We start from the raw sequence: 17,586 nt of genomic DNA, 5'->3' as shown, positions 1-17,586 counted from the left end.
AATGTACTGTTATATTTAACCTCCAACCATATCACTTTCCCCGAAATCCGTGGGGGAGTGGAATCAGCTGTTGGCTAACGTTGTGGTTACCAGGGTTTAAGTCCTTCTGATTTCCTTTAATAAAAGCCCCTTATTTCTATATAATGTGAATTGTAAAGTCAAGTAAAACCTCAGACCAAATCCTAGTCTGCGTTGTGATGAATGATAAATTTGACATTAAATTCACACAATATTGATATCTTTAAAAAACACTTTAATATCCATAGTGACCAACCTTTGTGGTACTTGAACAGAGGGCCACAGAGCCGAACCAGAGAACTCGCTCCACTGAACCACAGAGCTGGAGAGCAGAAAATAGATGTAAATATTGGTAATTATATTAACCCAATGAGTATGTTTAAAAAATAACCAACATAAGCAGGACTTGAACCAGGGTCTCCATTTGATTAAGCAGCATTTCTTACACCACAAGACACTTAGAACAGAAGGTCAGATTTAATGTTTGACATTAAAGGCCAACGACTTAGCACGTGAATTAACACATTTACAAAGAATAATTTAAAGTATTCAAATTCGTACATTTCCAACAAGTTATTAAAAATAAAATAAAAAATGTTGAACAAAAAATGTTTTATTTGTTCATGAATTTTTAATATCCGGCTTTATAGTAATATATTCGAGATGAGTATAACATGTTATATTCATCGTTATACTGTATCGTTTTTAAATAATTAGATGAATATTAACATCTAATTATTTTAAAACGATACAGTATAAACGCTTGATCAGCAGAGGTATCTGGAGACATGTTGAACCAGAATTTGTAGTAAACAATTTGATTAGATCTTTATTTCATTATATATATCTGTACATATTGCCCTTGAGCCTCACGCTCAATGCGTGACAGTTGACAGATCTGCAAAGATGATGAACTTCAAAAGACTAAAGACGTTAATACGTTAGCCTACAGGCAAAGGAACACAGGGAGAGGCCTCCTATAGCTGCTCATGTGAAACAACGGTTTTCCATAAAATAAAAAAATAAGTTCTGTTAGGAGACAATATTTTATTAATGCCGAGGCAGAAGTATAGCCATCATCCTCAGATAATTTAGATAATATATGAATATTAAGCATTCTTCCTGAAACGTATCTTTATAACAACTGTTGACTCCTACTTCAAAGAGTATGTAAGGCCTGTGAAGCCATGCCCCATTATATCAGGAGGGAAAAAAGCATGTATCCCGGCATACCATATGCCAGGTATAACGAACGCACACACATATTCAGAATCATTTTTCCCGACGATATATTTATCAGGCCATGTTGAATGGAAACCTTTTCCACAAAATACTTCCAAAAGCCCATAATCCCCACCACTAACCATATTCGTCTGAAACTGCCCAATTCCTTCTGACCAGTAGAGGGTGCTACGACACCGTATTTGAGGGACCAAGGGTTAAGGAACGGGAAAGCAAGGCAAGGCATATTTTCGGGTCACAAGCCCCTGGTGCTGATGTTCCAGCTTGGGGCATGATGGCTGCCATGCAGTCATAATGTACACATTCAAGTGCCTAGCCGTTGCGCTTTATCTGGGTACACTTAAGAGGATGTTCTGGAAAAGGTTGCTCATGGCCTCGAGGCGTGTACATTTAATTCATGCTTAAAACGATAACCACCTTTCGATATGGTTTGAGATCACATGAGGCTATCGCAGAGCATGAAGTTCCGTCCAGAGACCATTCCTTTTTTGTAAATGTTTATTTCAAAATGAAACGCAGACTGAGAAAATATCAGGTGTGGTCAAGCCTCAAATCAATGCTGGAAGGATAATTTCCATTGCACAAAAAATGACGACATAAGCCTGTAAAGTAAGAAACATCAAATGGCCAAACAATATTCTAAACAGAATTTTGTATTGTATATCACGCATGTTGATTCTATGTACACTGTACTGGTAACATCAACAAACAATCGGATGGTAAAAAGCCTCCGTATGAAAGGCGGAGGGCATTGGTTAAGGGGTCCATCAGGGAGACGCTTAGACGGCGGTTCCTCTCTCCAGGTTCTGCTTGATCTCGGCGGTGTATTTGCCGTAGAAGCGCTCCGCCTTCTTGTTGAACTTGGCGTTCCTCTCGTTGATGTAGTCGATGTCGGCGTCGTCGTTGTACGCCCTGCGCCGGCTGTACTTGGCCCGCTTCTCGATCCTGGGGATGGCAAAGGACAGAGGCTTAAAGCTCTGATTATGGTTCCACGTGGTGGACGCAACGCAATGACCACGCGGACGCTTCGACGCAGTTGTAAACCTGTTTGGGTTCTGAGTCGGGTTTTAGTGAGCGCACCATCACAGCCCTTGCTGCTGCGTCGCTTCGACGCAAGCTTACAATTCTTGGGAGGCAAACGTCAGGCCCTTGTGGTGGACGCAAGGGGTCAGTAAACCCCCTTGCGTTGCGTTGACGTGGAACCATAATCCACCCTTTGGTCAGGTTGGAACATGGTGCCCATAATTCACAACAGACTGCGCTTTTCGATATGCCAACGGCAACAAAGAAAACCCTAAACATTGTCCCTCCCACTCTTTCTCTCTCGGCCCTCTTCTCCAAACTCACTCCTTCCTGTTAACACAGGAGCCCCAGTGTTGATTCGCTGTGGCTTCAAAGTGGCATTGTGCGTCATACCCGGGAAGCCGTGTCTAATCCCCCACAGTGACTCTCACAGTCGCTTAACGGTCACCGTCTCATATTGAGAAAGTAGGACCCGTCAAGTAAGACCAAGCTTAGTAAATGGATGAGAATCCATCTTCATAGAAGACCTCAATTTGTATCAGCCACTGTGTTATGTTTGGCGATAACAAACGCGAGTAGTCACTGGCAACACTGGAAGTCATAGCTCAAATCTCTGTGGGTAGTTAGACCGAAGACAAAACCCTCCTCTTCCTTATGCCAATTTAGATGTAAGAATTACCATCAGTGGTACTTGCACCATATCTTGCTTCGTAGGTAAATGCATCAGATGAGAAACCTGTCACATCAATCGACCTTGGGTTTGAGAAAGGCGCTATATAAATGTAACTTATTATTGTTCACCTTTTCGGGAAGAATATGAATCCCCACTGTGCGCCTCATAAAGCAGTGTAGTTGGAGGAACAGAGAGGAAAAACTAAAACCTATTTTACCACCCCTGGCTCACTATGATAATCAACCATTTATCAGCTTCATCAAGATGACAATGATAGGCCTAAGAATACCAAGAGCTCACACAAACACACAGAAGAAGACAGACACACACAAAGACACACACACTCTGGCGAGGGCTTCACAGGCCTTATCAAAGGACTCCATTAAGCAGATGATTGATTCAAATTAGGTTTCCTTACTGTTTTTCCACATCCTCCACCATGCGGTCGATGCCCTCTGAGGAAGGGACATGGGTGCCATGGATCAGGGTGTTGGATGTGGGGTGGAAGTCCTTACCGCTGGAAAGAGTCATTCAAGGAATTAGAGCCACGCACCCATCTCTCTGTGAACGGCTTGATTACATTAGTTACAGTATTTTTGAGTTGTTAAATATTGTTCAGAGGAAATCCCTGCGGCTATGAAAAGATTTGCGTGCAAGATCAGTTTCATAAGGATGACATTTCAGGTTCTTTCCATACTAGGAACCTATTTAATTGCCGGGCAAGATTTTTCCCAATATACTTAATACAAGTCCAACCATCCGGCGATCAGGCGATCAATCCATTAACGCTACAGTGCGCCTATAACTGCCAACCCTGGTTTCGGGTCTATCACTTGTTGCCATGGGGATGCTCAACTGATGATTCTCGTTTGATGACAATTTTAGAGAAAAATAATCAAACATCCCTGGGGATAAGAACAAGTCTGCCATTGCTTTAACTATGCCCCTTCCTGTAGGCACAATTGCCATTAACACTTAGGAGATCAAGAGGGGACTCTGGGAGTGTGGAACTATGTCAGCGCGGGCCCAGGGGCAGGGCCCCGGCTGCTCAGCGCATAGTGGCCGCTTTGTGAACATGTGATGGGCAGGCGCAGTGACGATTATGCCAAACAAATACACAAAGGTCATTTTGCGACGTTAAAGGTTGTATGGTAAAATTGCTAATAGATAACAGATATGACTGCGTAGATCATTTTTATGAGCATCTCCCGAGTAGGGAATGGCACGAATCTCCCAGCGCCGGAGGCCAGAGTGGCTATCTTATGTCTACGTGGCTGGGGTGTCGCAGGCAGAGAAACATCCCTCTGGTGTTTCTGGGTTATCCCGCTGCCTTTACGCACCACTCCTCTCGCTGCCTCTCGTAGGACTCCATGTCGGGCTTGATCTGCTTGGTGAGTCTCTGGTACTGCCGCAGCTGAGCCTCAGCATAACCTGTGAGGGCAGGAGAACCACAGGACTCCATTAGAAGTAAAACCAACGGGATGGGCGTGTTGAGGGGGAGGCTTTGATTACGGGAACACGGGGCAAGGAGACAGGTCAGAAAGAACCAAAGAGGCATGTCGAGTGAGAGATTATCCAATACTAGGACAAATGTTCATATATTAGGTAAATGCATGTAATGCAAACATCTTTTTTTTGTTGGAGCGCAGTATTAACTGCGGTCCAAACCTCTGATGTTTATTCATTTTTTGTGTAGACAACACGTATGCAGTATCACTTCCTTTCATCTCTGAAGTTATGCCCGTTCCCCTCTGTGCTGCCTTAAGTCTTACCATGCCAAAGAATGCCAGAGAGGCTGTAAGTATTATTTTCATTACGAGGATGCCTGTCAGTGTCAGGTATGTGTAACGTTAAACTTTATTACTGTAAGACCAGACTCGAATCTCCTCGTCTTTGATTTTAGAGCTTGGAACGAAACACTTAATTTCAACCGTAAAAAGCTAGAGAAGTTAGACATGGGTTGTATCAGATTTAACGTGATTAGCAGCAAATAGTGCACAAATGTATCCCACTATCCATGCATTCAGCCCAGTCAGTTCGAGGACAACCACAACGCACTGAACAACCAACACAAGAGCGGCGGATCTCGTGTTGGTATCCTATGGTTACTACGAGAGCTGGAGGCCCACCTGAGAAACCGGGGTCAGGGTTCTTCTTCTTCTTCTTCTTCTCCCAGCGCTCGGCATCGTCCGCACCTATCTCCAGCAGCTTCACCCGGTGGTAGTCCTCCCCCTTGTCAGCACATTCCTGTCACACGCGTAGGAGAGGGGAAACTCTAGGAATCAAGCCACGAAAAGACATATTGCATGCTCATAAATATTTTAACCCACATCAGGGATGCCTGTTTAGGAAAACAGTGATCGTTTTTTGTAGATTTTGCCACCCACTATTTTGAGCCTATGTGTAGAAAGCAAAAGATATGGTTTACTGGAAGATTTTGGCTTGAATCAATAAACATATACATTGTCAATACTAGAGGTAGGGCATTTGGAGTACAATACACTACAATTGCAAACTATAGCTAACCTTTTCATAAACTCAGACCAAACGTATATAAACTCAAGCCAAACATCTTCCACATGATGAGACTCTCATGGAAACATATAGTTTATGGGTGAGTTGTATTCTGTGCTCTTCTTGCTACGAGATTTAGATCTGGTGGGCGTTTCAGGTGAAATTAAAGATGTGCTTCAAGAGGTAAGAGAGCATGTGAATGATTTGTTTCCCTGACATCTCTGCGAGTTGTGGAGAGGTATTTACCCTTTGGCCATAACCAAGATATTTTGATCAGCGTCACAGCACATTGATGGTTATTCAGTAAATTCCTTTACTTGACCAAAGCAACTGTGGTTTGTTATGATACAATATTCTCGATATAGATATGCAATCCGTTTTACAGGGTTTATGAGGTAAAGTATGAGGTGACGATTTCTACATCTCTCCACTACCACACTCCTTTTGTATGATCATTATAAATGTTTAATGGTATCGTTGTATGGTCTTTTGTACACTATATACCGGTGTACACATAGGCTCCCTGCTTAGGGCAGCACGCCACACTTTTAATTTCACAACAAATTCAAGAGGATGGCTGTCGGATATCAAGGGCTGGAAAGTGTCGGTGGGCTGGTCAATAATTCTATATGATCTATATGCAAAGACACATGTGATGATGTGTGACAAATTATGACATCAACTTATTCTAGTACTTTGAAACGTCTGTGAGAAAGGAAAAACTAGCTCTAGTCCGATAACATCCTTAACATTTCCATACATTTCAATGTAATGACCATCAAGTACAGAGTTAAGAACGCAATTTTTAATTGATATTTAAATTATATCACATAATTAAATAGATAAATGGTTTAACAGCATCCGATAACAAAATAGAAATTAGTACATTGTGAGAATTATGTATTTCCCATCTTTCTCCAAATTTGAAACCCTGGTTGTACTGTAGCAACGAGGACATCACACAACCTAATTTGATTCAACAAAAGGTAATATACTTATTAGACTACAGCACAATGAATGAATACCTTTTTCTTTTTATCCTCTGCAAGCTCCCATTCTATCCGTGCTTTCTTCGCCTCCCAGTTGGCTGGTAGCTTCAGCCTCTTGTCCTCCTCCACAACCTCCTGGTGGTTAAGCTTCCTGGCCTCATTCTATCAAAGGAAACGTATTCACAGGTGACTGCAGTGCAGACAGGAAAATAAAGACAAGGGTGCATGCGCAATGTTGACAACGCGATGACACATAGTGTGTCACAAGTGTCATATACTCAGGATAATCTACATCATTTTGCGCTGGATTCTCATGTATTTAAAATATATCATACTAATGTATTCGGTACAATTGAGAATCATAACAAACCCTTTTGAAATGTAGCTCCCGAAATTTCCGGAGTCTCGCTTCTCTCTTCTCCGACGCCAGACTGTCGCTTGTCTCCTCTTCTGCACCCGGAACACATTCCTACAATGGACGACTGTGTTAATTACCAAAGCATCAAATAAACTGTACAGTTGTGCAGTTCCCCAAGCTTGTGGCACCTCAAGAAGTAACGTTAGGCGCTACAGGTTAGCTTAGCATTACAGCACGCGATTGAAACCAAAAACATGCGCGACACACGACACAAAGGATTCTCAACAACCATATGTCTGCTAACATTGTAGTTATATGCATATCCTTGGGACCTACTAAATGTAATAGTCAATAGTTACTTCGTCTGTCTCAATATTAGAGAAGTGAAGTACAAACCTCTGTGATGGCCGCCATTGTTTCTTAACAACTACACTAAAAGCCCGGAAGTTGATACATGTATACCGGAAAGTACGTATTATTCACAAACAATCCTTTCCGTCGACCATCCTATTCTTTGTTCAACCTGCATAGCCTGCTTATGCAATTACAAAAAAACAACATATACAGCCAATGATTTAAACCACAAACCAATTTACCATCTCAGAGTTTTCTATTTCACTGAATTGTGTCATCTCTACCATGCAAAATCGTTCATCATGGCGAAAGTTAATGCCTGGCATCATGTTTTTCATTATAATGTCATTGCATAACTATTCTATTATAATTAAACCCGACCATTTCGTCTCCCTTTTGAATATTTTAATCACGGAAAGATAGGCCAGGTCATAAGTGGAAAGAGGTTTTATGCACACCGACAGATAGCTACATTGAATATGACTTGAGGTTTCAGAGTAAAAAGCATAAAAGGACATGCCTAAATTCATCAGCATGTCACAAAGGCAATTTTTTTGATTGCCTTGTTCTCAGTTGCTATGTTTCCGCTGCAGTGATGCTCATACCAGATGATAATGTATTCTGTTTTGGACCGATTTAAAACAATATACATCATGTCACATTATGACCGAACATAACAGGGCCTTTCTGTGCCTGTGATGAGGAAATCTGATTAAAAGAAGAAAAACAATTCACAGCCATCGGAGAATGTTTGACGAGCCAAATGGATTTGCTCCTGTCTGATTGTGCTACACTAATAGAGCTTCCTTGCAGGATGTAATTAAATATAGTTTACAGTCATAGATTAAAGCTTCCTCTAGATCACAGGCAATGTTAATGGAGTGTTGCATTTTCACTGGAACCCAGATGGGAACACATCACAAAGGAACAGGCAGTGACATGCTCTTGCAAGATCCATGGACTATTCATAAAAATATGGAAGACAAAACCTGTTGATACCCATGTAATAGTAAAAATAGTAAAACAAATATGACACTGGTTGAGTGCATATGGCAGGATCATTATAGCAATCCAATGCGTCTAATGCCAACTTAAAATCCTGCAGCACGAATAGCAGATCCATCTGTCAGTGCCTGTGTCTTTGTTTTTACTCGGAAGCGGTTAATCTCTTTGCATGTGTCAACATCACATCCTTTATTGACTAAAAGTATTCGCATGTGCTAACTGATAACATCTTTGCAGTATCATTCCCTTTAAACAAATACAATATAACCGGAATACTCAGATTATCAAGATTTCTCAATTCTCATGCATCAGCATTATTTCAAGCCTACTCTATTTTTAATTTCCGCCTAATTCAATCTTTCATCATCCTTGATCATATTTTTCCTCCTCAGATAATAGAATAGTATAGGAAAAAGGATTCAAGAGATTACAGATACCTATAATTTGGAAATTGTAAAACAGTTTGTGACACTTGCATTTTTAAGTTAAAGTTTAGCCATGGCAAGAAACTTGGTTGAGAAAAGTTTGATTAAAAAATATATGTAGAATTGAAATACATTTCTTGGCTACACACACCTCAATATGTGAGGGCTTGAAAGACTGCCATTGCTATTTAAGAGATATTGAGCGTTAAAGCAGCTAGACACTTGTGATACTTGCATGGGCCACCCAGGAACGCTGAACTGCCACGTCTTAGTATTAACCTTTCCAGCCAGGCAAATCAAGCATGAAATGGGGAAACATTATAGCTGCAGAAATTATACTATTGGGGCATATTTATAAATACAGCACAGTACCTCACAGTGCCACTAAAATGTCTTCCATCCATCAGACGTGGGACACAATATTGTTTCAGTTTGCTACCTGCCGTGATTTGGGACTGTTCTCTTTTTTCCAAAAATGTTAAAAAGGCATAAGGGTGTCAATGATATCTTGCTTTTAATAAAGCATTCCCACTAGATAGAGCTTTATGGGGCGGGCCCCTCTCGCGCTTCAGCAGCTGCCACACATCTGGAACTTAATATAAACATCATGGCCAATAAAATCATTCCATTTCCTTAATTACTATTCCTGTCATTTCCGCACTAAATGAAAAGTTATTAATTTGCGGCCAACACAAACAGCCCCTCTCCAGCACTGGGCCCATGCTGCCGAAGGCCCACAGTCCTTGCTACAGGCTCCTGTCATAAGAGTGGAAACACAACCTCACAGTCCGACCCGGCTCTTTGTAAGCATTTCAATGTAAATGCACGTCTTGCTGCGGTATGTAGAGTGTGTCTGTATGTGTGTGTCAATTTAAAAGTATGCATGTCGTTTGTGTATGTGTGTTTGCACACCTTTGGCACTGCGTGTGAGTGAGTGTTTATTAGAGAGGGATATACTTTATTGACCCACTAGACAAAATTGACATATGGCCCGGGCATGCACGCGCGTGTGTGTGTGTGTGTGTGTGTGTGTGGCCAAGGGTGTATGTGTTCATGTGTGAACGTGATGGACGCAGCCCTCGCTCTCTTTTTTTGCTCCACCACACACACCTCTTCCCGTCATGCTCCCCTTCTCCTGATCTTCGGTGTGTTTAACATGTGCTCTGCTATGATGTTTGTCTCCAACCCATCTGTATTCTCTTTCACCCATTCATCTATCCATCCCTCCACCCAGTCATCCATCCATCCATCCATCTCCTCTGAGTTTTTCAATCTCACATGATTGTTTTTTATTTGGTGTGTTGAACAGGGTTAAGAGATTAGTCAGGCATATGGATGCAAGGAAAGCCTCTGTTGGTGGAGCCGTAGGCAAAAGACAGCTGAAACAATTTGTGCTGCTTTATGTTTATACATGTGTTGCCCGAGAGGTCCTCATTATCAACACTCGCAAATGCTTCTTATTGATACAGGGTTTTTCCATTGCCTTGAGATGTCCCAGGGGCACGCACGGCTAAATCATGAGCATGGGGCCATTCAGACGGGACGTCTCGTTCCAAAACGCATCTTTGTGACAGCAGCACAAGTGCCAGTGTATCATTTCAAAGTTGACCTTGTCTCACCGATTAACCATTTCACCTAAGGCAAAAGACTTGGCATTTGGGTGTAGACCCAGACACATAGGATTCGACATGGTATACTCTTGGCCATGAAACGCTCATATTCATGGCCAAAGCCTTTGATATTCCAAGAGAGGATGCGAGGAGAGAGAATGAGTTTGCGGGCAACACATACACTTACTCCAAAGATGAATGTATGCACTCAAATACCACCGGTTTTGTAGTCAATGCTCTCGCTACACCACACACACAATTAAAGTCCCAATTAAGGCCCATTATGGTTTTTCCACTCCAGTCGACCGCAGGCTGGGCTGCAACAAGGCCTGTACATTGCGGGCACAAAGATGTCTCCTCCACTGTCATCCAGAGGAACTTAGGCGGACCCACAAACCTTATCATCATAATTACTGATCAAAATTTAAGTGGGAGAAGAGTCCAAACTAGGATGAATGGCAATAAAAAGAAAAGTTTCAGCGGTTCCAGTAAGTGGAGCGACCCGGGACGACTCAAGATCTGCTACGTGTAATGCAGCCTATTTATTTTATTAACGTGGAGACTGAGGACTTGTTTGTTTCCAATCATAGCGTTTTAAAGTCTGAAGGCTTCAGGAGGTTCTCCATTGGTAACCTATTAACAGGAGGCCACCAGAGGGAGCTGTTTCCCTGAGGTAAGCAGTCACGATAGAGCTCCCTAGTTGTGAATACAACTCACATTTCAATAACCCCCTTACACCGATCTTTGCTTTGTGTCTCTTTTTCACACACTGCCTAAAAAAAGCAACACATCTGAACTCTCACCCCGGACCAAAGCTCGGCATCCTTCTCATCAGCAGTGAGATAACCGGTCCGTCGCCACATAAGTTCACCGGGAGTGTGCTTCCCTTGAGCGGTGCCGAAACGTGTCATGGGGTTCCTCTTCTACGTTCCCATCCTCTCAACCAATAATCTTAATGGGAGAGTAGCGTTTCTCAGCCAACTGAACAATATGCTGTTGTGGAGTGTGTGTGTGTGTAAAGAGGTAGCCACCAGCCAACCGCCTCTGGACATACAGCTGTGCAGGCGAACGATTCTCCTTATCGGTGCATGGGTCAACATGCGAAAAGCCGCGGTGAGATAAAACGTTTTTTTATTGAATGAAACAAGTGTGAAGACACAAACACACACACACACACACACACACACACACACACACACACACACACACACACACACACACACACACACACACACACACACACACACACACACACACACACACACACACACATACACGTCAAGTGAATCCTATTCCCACCCTATCTCATGTGAACTAATAATCTGTTTAACAGATAAAACTCCTGGCTGCTTTTATCTCAAGTTCAGCCAGCCAATCTAATTCCAAATCTGACGCTGAGAAACCAGAGCCGAATATACAAATGTGTCATCCAGAACACAAGTGTGACCGTCTTGATAAATAGGATCTTTATTCATGGTCAGTACGTTATTGTCTCAGCTATTTGAGGCATGAAAAGGGCTTTTCACAAAAAGAGTTGAGAAGGGTGAGAATTTTAACTTGTTTTTGAAAAATCTTCAAGCCTGTAAGAGTTGGTATTGCCCTCTCTGCTCTAAGTCAACTCTCTCCAGTGTGCCCTGGGTCTTATGTTCTAAGCTAAACCATTTGAATTGATCTAAATGATGTATCATGCAGCCATGATACTGTGCAATCTGCAATATTTGGAGAACAACATATACTCTTTTATAAACAGCCTATATACAAATATTTAAAGCATCAACATGTTCAACATGAATTCATTTGAGCTGAATGCAAATGTGTATCAAATATGCATTGGTCTCAGCAGATAGAAAATATGTTTAATTTTATCTTGTGCTGTTACTATATAAAAAACGTATGCACACAATGACGGAAATACCAAACAACCGCAAGATGATTCAACCTTTCGGCCCATTAGCTATATAAAAAGAAATCCCATTGGTCAACAGCACTCTCTCCATCCGGTTCTAACCCGTGACCCCGGGGGTCATTAGAAGCAGACGTGAGGGCCCAGTGACGGCCAAGGGGAAAACAATGATGGATATTTCCCCGCTCAATGAAGTGTCTGGGCCAGACGATGGGCCGTGATGGGAGGCTTGTGTGCGTGAATGAATGAGGTGTTTCCTCCTAATGCAGGCTATAATGTGACCCTCTCCAGGGAACACACATTCCCCATCACAGCCAACCTGGAAAACGTTCAGGCTGCACACGTCTCTGTCTGTTCTCTTTTAGATAGAATTCCCCAGACGAGCCAGAGTAGCATCCCAGTCCCAATCTAAACACAGTTAAAACAGCAGAAAGACAGAGGTGACCAAGAGAGAGAGAGAGCGGCGTGAGTGTGAGAGACAAGAGAAGACGAAGAGAGCATGTGTTCACAGGGCATGCATCCACACACACACCAACACACGCACACACACACACAGAAACCAGATACGTGCCCATCCTAAAGGTAATAGATGGAGAGAATGTGTTTAGCAGCAGTCCATTAAAGCCCTGAGGGCTCCTAGGGAACGCCTCCAGTCCAGACACATGCAGGGGGGCTCTGGTGGTGGTAGAGCCCCCCTAGGCTCTCACTGCAGGTTAGCACTCCTAGCCTCTGAGTAATGGGCCCAGTTACGGGTGTTTTCAGAGCCTAGGGGGGCCCCGTGGCCCCTCAGGAGCCCTGTCAGGCCCCCCTGGTGATGAAGTTAGAGAGAGAGAGGGATTGGTGGAGAGAGGGAGGGAGACAGAGAGAGAGAGAGAGAGAGAGAGAGAGAGAGAGAGAGAGAGAGAGAGAGAGAGAGAGAGAGAGAGAGAGAGAGAGAGAGAGAGAGAGGGAGGGAGGGAGGGAGGGAGGGAGAGAGAGAGAGAGAGAGAGAGAGAGAGAGAGAGAGAGAGAGAGAGAGAGAGAGAGAGAGAGAGAGAGAGAGAGAGAGAGAGAGAGAGAGAGAGAGAGAGAGAGAGAGAGAGAGTAGGAGATGAGAGAGAGAGAGCGAGGGAGCGGCGAGCATCTCCTGTTGCTGTTGAATGTAATTTCGGATCGAGTTGCAGCGGAAGCACAACTGACAGAAGTAGAATCTATCGGATTCGTCTCAGACATCACAATAATATTGAGCCTTGTTTCTAAACACACATTTGGGATGCATCGGGAGTATCATCCATTTGAAAGCCCCACGTACAGCCGGCCTTAGATCCTGCCCTGAGAGCTCGGTGTTTAACAAGCCGTTGACACCGTTGCTATTTGAGAAGGCTGCTGGAACCCGGGGCCGGCATCAGGAGAGTAGCCAATCAGACCGAGGCATTGCATTAGGCGTTTCGGACAAATCTCCCGTCCCCTGCGGATAATACAGCTCATAGAATGACGGGTAGGGAAATACACTGCACTTAAAAAAGAAACGTAGATCTACAGTGTATATTTATATTTATTCGGACGTGTTCCGAACAGGCGCCTTCACCTGACGGAAACCGCACATGCCTCCCGTTCCCCTCTCTTGTCAGATGGCTCGTCCTTGTGCTTCCCCCGTGGCGGTTAACCGAGCGGGCGGTTGGCCCTGTTCTCCAGCGCGACGCCATCGCTATTATAATGCCATCAATGGGAACCTACCAGAACCATGGAACATGATGTCACTTCCACCAATGGTCATGGTGGTTTGGGTTTGGCCACCAGCGCCATGTGACAATTTGTGCCCTTACGAGGAAACGGCAGAGCTGCCAGTTTGGCAAGCGACCCTTACGCTTCAGAGCCCTGGTTCCCCCCGATCTCCCCCCACTGTACCCCACCCCGGCGTGCCCCTAGACTTCTAGTAGTCATCCGTATATGCCTGGGAGATGTAGCAGAAAGGGGCTCCTTTTGACTGCTCCAAACGATTAATAATACAAAAAACACACATTTGACTTCATTTGAACACTTCCAGCTGTAATAGTCACCCTTCTTTTCTTTTCCATCACCTTTTTGCCTCATTACCACACATCCTCTCTCTCTCTCTCTCTCTCTCTCTCTCTCTCTCTCTCTCTCTCTCTCTCTCTCTCTCTCTCTCTCTCTCTCTCTCTCTCTCTGTCTCTCTCTCTCTCTGTAGTGCAGCAGGGCGGAGTGGGGCTGGGCGGCCGCGTGGCCTAGTGGCCCGGCCCGGCCTCTGGCACTGATGTATGGCTACTGGAGAGGAAACAGAGGACATGCGGAGAGAGGGAAAGTGGAAATGTCCGCATATCACAACCTAGCACTTGGGCCAGCCTACTCTGCCGCAAACACACACACACACACACACACACACACACACACACACACACACACACACACACACACACGCACACACACACACACACACACACACACGCACACACACAGACACACACACAAAAAGGAAGACGCAAAAAGAAGAAAGCCCAGTCCTTTCTTTTGAAGCCAAGAAGGAGGGTGCTGGATGAGGTACAGGCTCGATCAAAGAAGCCCAGTGGCAACCAAGGGTGGCTACAGCGGTGGAACAAGGGTGGGGGGAGGCGACGGAGGAGGAGGGCTGGGTGGGGGGGGCAGTTGGTGGTTTGGGGTTGTGTGATGGGTTGGAGGGTGGGGGTCAACCGAGGCTAGATTTAATTCACTTATGATTAATCGCTACACAAACCATTTTCTTTCCCCTCGTCTCTCTCTCTCTCTCTCTCTCTCTCTCTCACCCCCTCTCTCTCTCCCTCTCTCCCCTTCTCTCTCTCTCTCCCCCCCTCTCTCTCCCTCTCTCCGCTTCTCTCTCTCTCTCCCCCCCCCCCTCTCTCTCTCTCTCTCCCCCCCCCTCTCTCTCTCTCTCACCCCTTCTCTCTCTCTCTCGCTCCCCCCCTCTCTCTCTCTCTCCCTCTCTCCCCTTTTCTCTCTCTCTCTCTCACTCTCACTCTCACTCTCACTCTCACTCTCACTCCCCAGCCCTGGCCAAAGACCAATTTGACCATTTTCTGGATATTATTAAATCCATTAATGTCCTGTAGCTTCATATGTTTGGTGTTAAGTTATTCCGTTTCATTCTAAAACACAGAGCAAAGTGACACTGTTAATAAAGTCATCGTTTCGCAGCGTTCACCCCCAAAGAGAGGAAAGGCCAGTTTGTATTTACAAGAGTTGTTTATGACTCGGTTTTTACGGTATCAGCCAGGCATGAAAACTGCGTACTCCGGCTGCACGCTTTCTGAAATATACCACGTCTTCACCCTGGCCAACAGCAGCGGTGATCTGCCAGTCAACAGCGGTGAACTGGATTCTATGCATTTGAGGTCACGGATTTCACAGCGGTTCGTATATCGGATGGCTTTCTGTGTTTTACGCTCCAGCGTTTTATTATCAGAGGGCATCTCTGAGCCCTCCCTGGCCTGTGGCTTCTGGGGTCAGCACCGCCAGCTCCAGAGGCTTCAGCAGGCGGGAGGACAGGACAGGTCTGGGGTTTATGTGGGACGGGCCCAGATGGAAGCAGGGGAGAGGAGACGGAGAAAGAGGAGAACAGGAGACAACACTCATCATTTGGAGGTTTAGGGGTTTCCTCTGGTCCTAAACCTGTTGCTGGAGCTGCCTCCAAAATCGAGATAGAGAGAGGTGGTGTGAAAATAAAAGACAATAAAAAAGGAGATTGAAATTACCTAAAAAAACTGGATATATAGAGCGAAATTACTTATTTGAAGGATTTATTTTGTAATTGCCTTCTGGTCAAAGATGCCTGGAACACTTTAAGGTTATGTTAACAAATGCTAAACAAATAAATAAAAAGGTTTCAACCAGGATATTTTTCGAGAAAATCCAACCATGCAAGCTCCAAAAATTCCAAGCACACCGAGGGAAATAGGAGATGTTAAAGTGGTGTTTTGCAAGGAATGAAATTACTGCAGTGCCTGTCTTTGATCGAAACCAGACTTTGTTTGGCATATTTCTGATTGTGCTCTTGAGTTTCAAGCGTGTTTGAAAGCTGACCATATTTCATAGAGAAATCCGTGGATCAGAATAGATCATCAATATAACTTTTGTCTTTGCTATGTTGCGTCTATCCCGTACTTTGCCCCCCCCCCCCCCCCCCGTACCCCCCCCAGACCCCCCCCTCCCTTCCACTCTTCATCCACCCACACACAACCACCCTCGTTTACAGTTCAATGCAATCGCTTTATTGGCTCCTGCCTTCCTGTTCTGAAGCAGTCCGGGGCCTTGCCAGTCGCCGTGGTTACTATAAAAACTAATCATTTCAATTTCCTTGTATCTTATTTCATTCATTTGCTTTAATCACAGTCAATGGGAGGCGCCAATGTTTCCCCATGAGTGGCGTCTGTTAAAGAGAGCAGAAATTTGGATTGGCCCGTTACTTCTTGGTTTTTTTCAGGGCTGGCACCAGGGCAAAGACATCCATACTACTGTATTTAATGACTGCAGTGGAGCTCATGCGATTACAGCTCATCTCAGCAGGCCTACGCTGCCCTTTTGATCTCTGCGTCCTACGTATGAAGTAAGAGGGGGAGACAGAGATGAATTGCCTGTGGTTTTGGAAATCATTTAGAACGGACCGGCCTTCAGAACTGATAAGGGTGAAAACGGCTTGATCTCTGCTGGATCTCCTGCAGTTTCAGACGCTGTGTGATTATGTATGCGTGTGTGTGGGCAGGAGGGGGGGGGGAGTATGTCATAAGAGAGACAGAGTGAGAGAGAGTGACCCAAAGAGAGAGCTAGAGAGAGAGAGAGAGAGAGAGAGAGAGAGAGAGAGAGGGAGGGAAAGAAATCGAGAGAGGTATAGGGTTTTCCCCGGGGATTAATAAACAAATGAAAAGTGAGGTTTAAAATACGAGAACGAAAGTGACGTGCAACGCAGAGATAAACTAAATAAATGAGGCCGGGGGGAGATGAAGGTGGCCACGCGGCGCTGGGGTGTGCTGGGCGGGTCGCGAGACGTCATCCCGGGCCCAGCGAGGGGATTATGGCCTCTGTCTGCTCCATTAATTAACAGCCGCTCAGACAGGAAACCAGAGCCAGCGACCCGGCACGCTTTCATGTCTCATCCCGTATGCCCCGAGAAACCTCATTTTTCACTATTTACCGTATCACTTCCAGATTGATGATCATCAATTTTGTGTGAATCTCTATGCTGGTGTGGGGGGAAGGGGAGGGGGGGGGAGTTGGAGTGGGTGGTGGAGGCAGAGGGTATGTTCAACAAAAAAGAAAAAGGGTTTAAACTTAAACGCATAATAGTTTGTGCTGAAGAATGGGCCTGCTTGATGAGTTGCTGGTGACCAGGAGAGAGAGAGAGAGAGAGAGAGAGAGAGAGACTGTCAGAGAGAGACAGAGAGGCAGAGCCAGAGAGAGAGAGAGAGAGAGAGAGAGAGAGAGAGAGAGAGAGAGAGAGAGAGA

General features: G+C 44.6%; 1 protein-coding gene across 1 annotated transcript; it reads right to left on the bottom strand.

The window, feature by feature from the left end:
- Window positions 1-802: 802 nt before the first annotated feature.
- On the bottom strand, window positions 803-7,305 carry syf2 (SYF2 pre-mRNA-splicing factor). Its single transcript, XM_056591143.1, has 7 exons — window positions 7,214-7,305; window positions 6,830-6,928; window positions 6,496-6,621; window positions 5,086-5,203; window positions 4,297-4,387; window positions 3,375-3,473; window positions 803-2,205 (listed from the first exon to the last, which is right to left on the bottom strand). Exons 1-7 carry the CDS (start codon window positions 7,229-7,231, stop codon window positions 2,040-2,042), a joined length of 717 nt encoding a protein of 238 aa, XP_056447118.1. The 5' UTR covers window positions 7,232-7,305; the 3' UTR covers window positions 803-2,039.
- Window positions 7,306-17,586: the final 10,281 nt, after the last annotated feature.

This window comes from Gadus chalcogrammus, chromosome 5 (assembly GCF_026213295.1).
Source record: "Gadus chalcogrammus isolate NIFS_2021 chromosome 5, NIFS_Gcha_1.0, whole genome shotgun sequence".
In the NCBI taxonomy this organism is placed as follows: domain Eukaryota; kingdom Metazoa; phylum Chordata; class Actinopteri; order Gadiformes; family Gadidae; genus Gadus; species Gadus chalcogrammus.
This window is presented reverse-complemented; position numbering and strand designations above follow the sequence as displayed.

Coding starts and splice junctions, on each gene's coding strand:
- syf2 (XM_056591143.1), bottom strand. Junction 5,204..6,495: donor CAGAGGATAAAAAGAAAAAG/GTATTCATTCAT, acceptor CGCGTGTGACAG/GAATGTGCTGACAAGGGGGA. Junction 4,388..5,085: donor CCCTGACCCCGGTTTCTCAG/GTGGGCCTCCAG, acceptor CTGCCCTCACAG/GTTATGCTGAGGCTCAGCTG.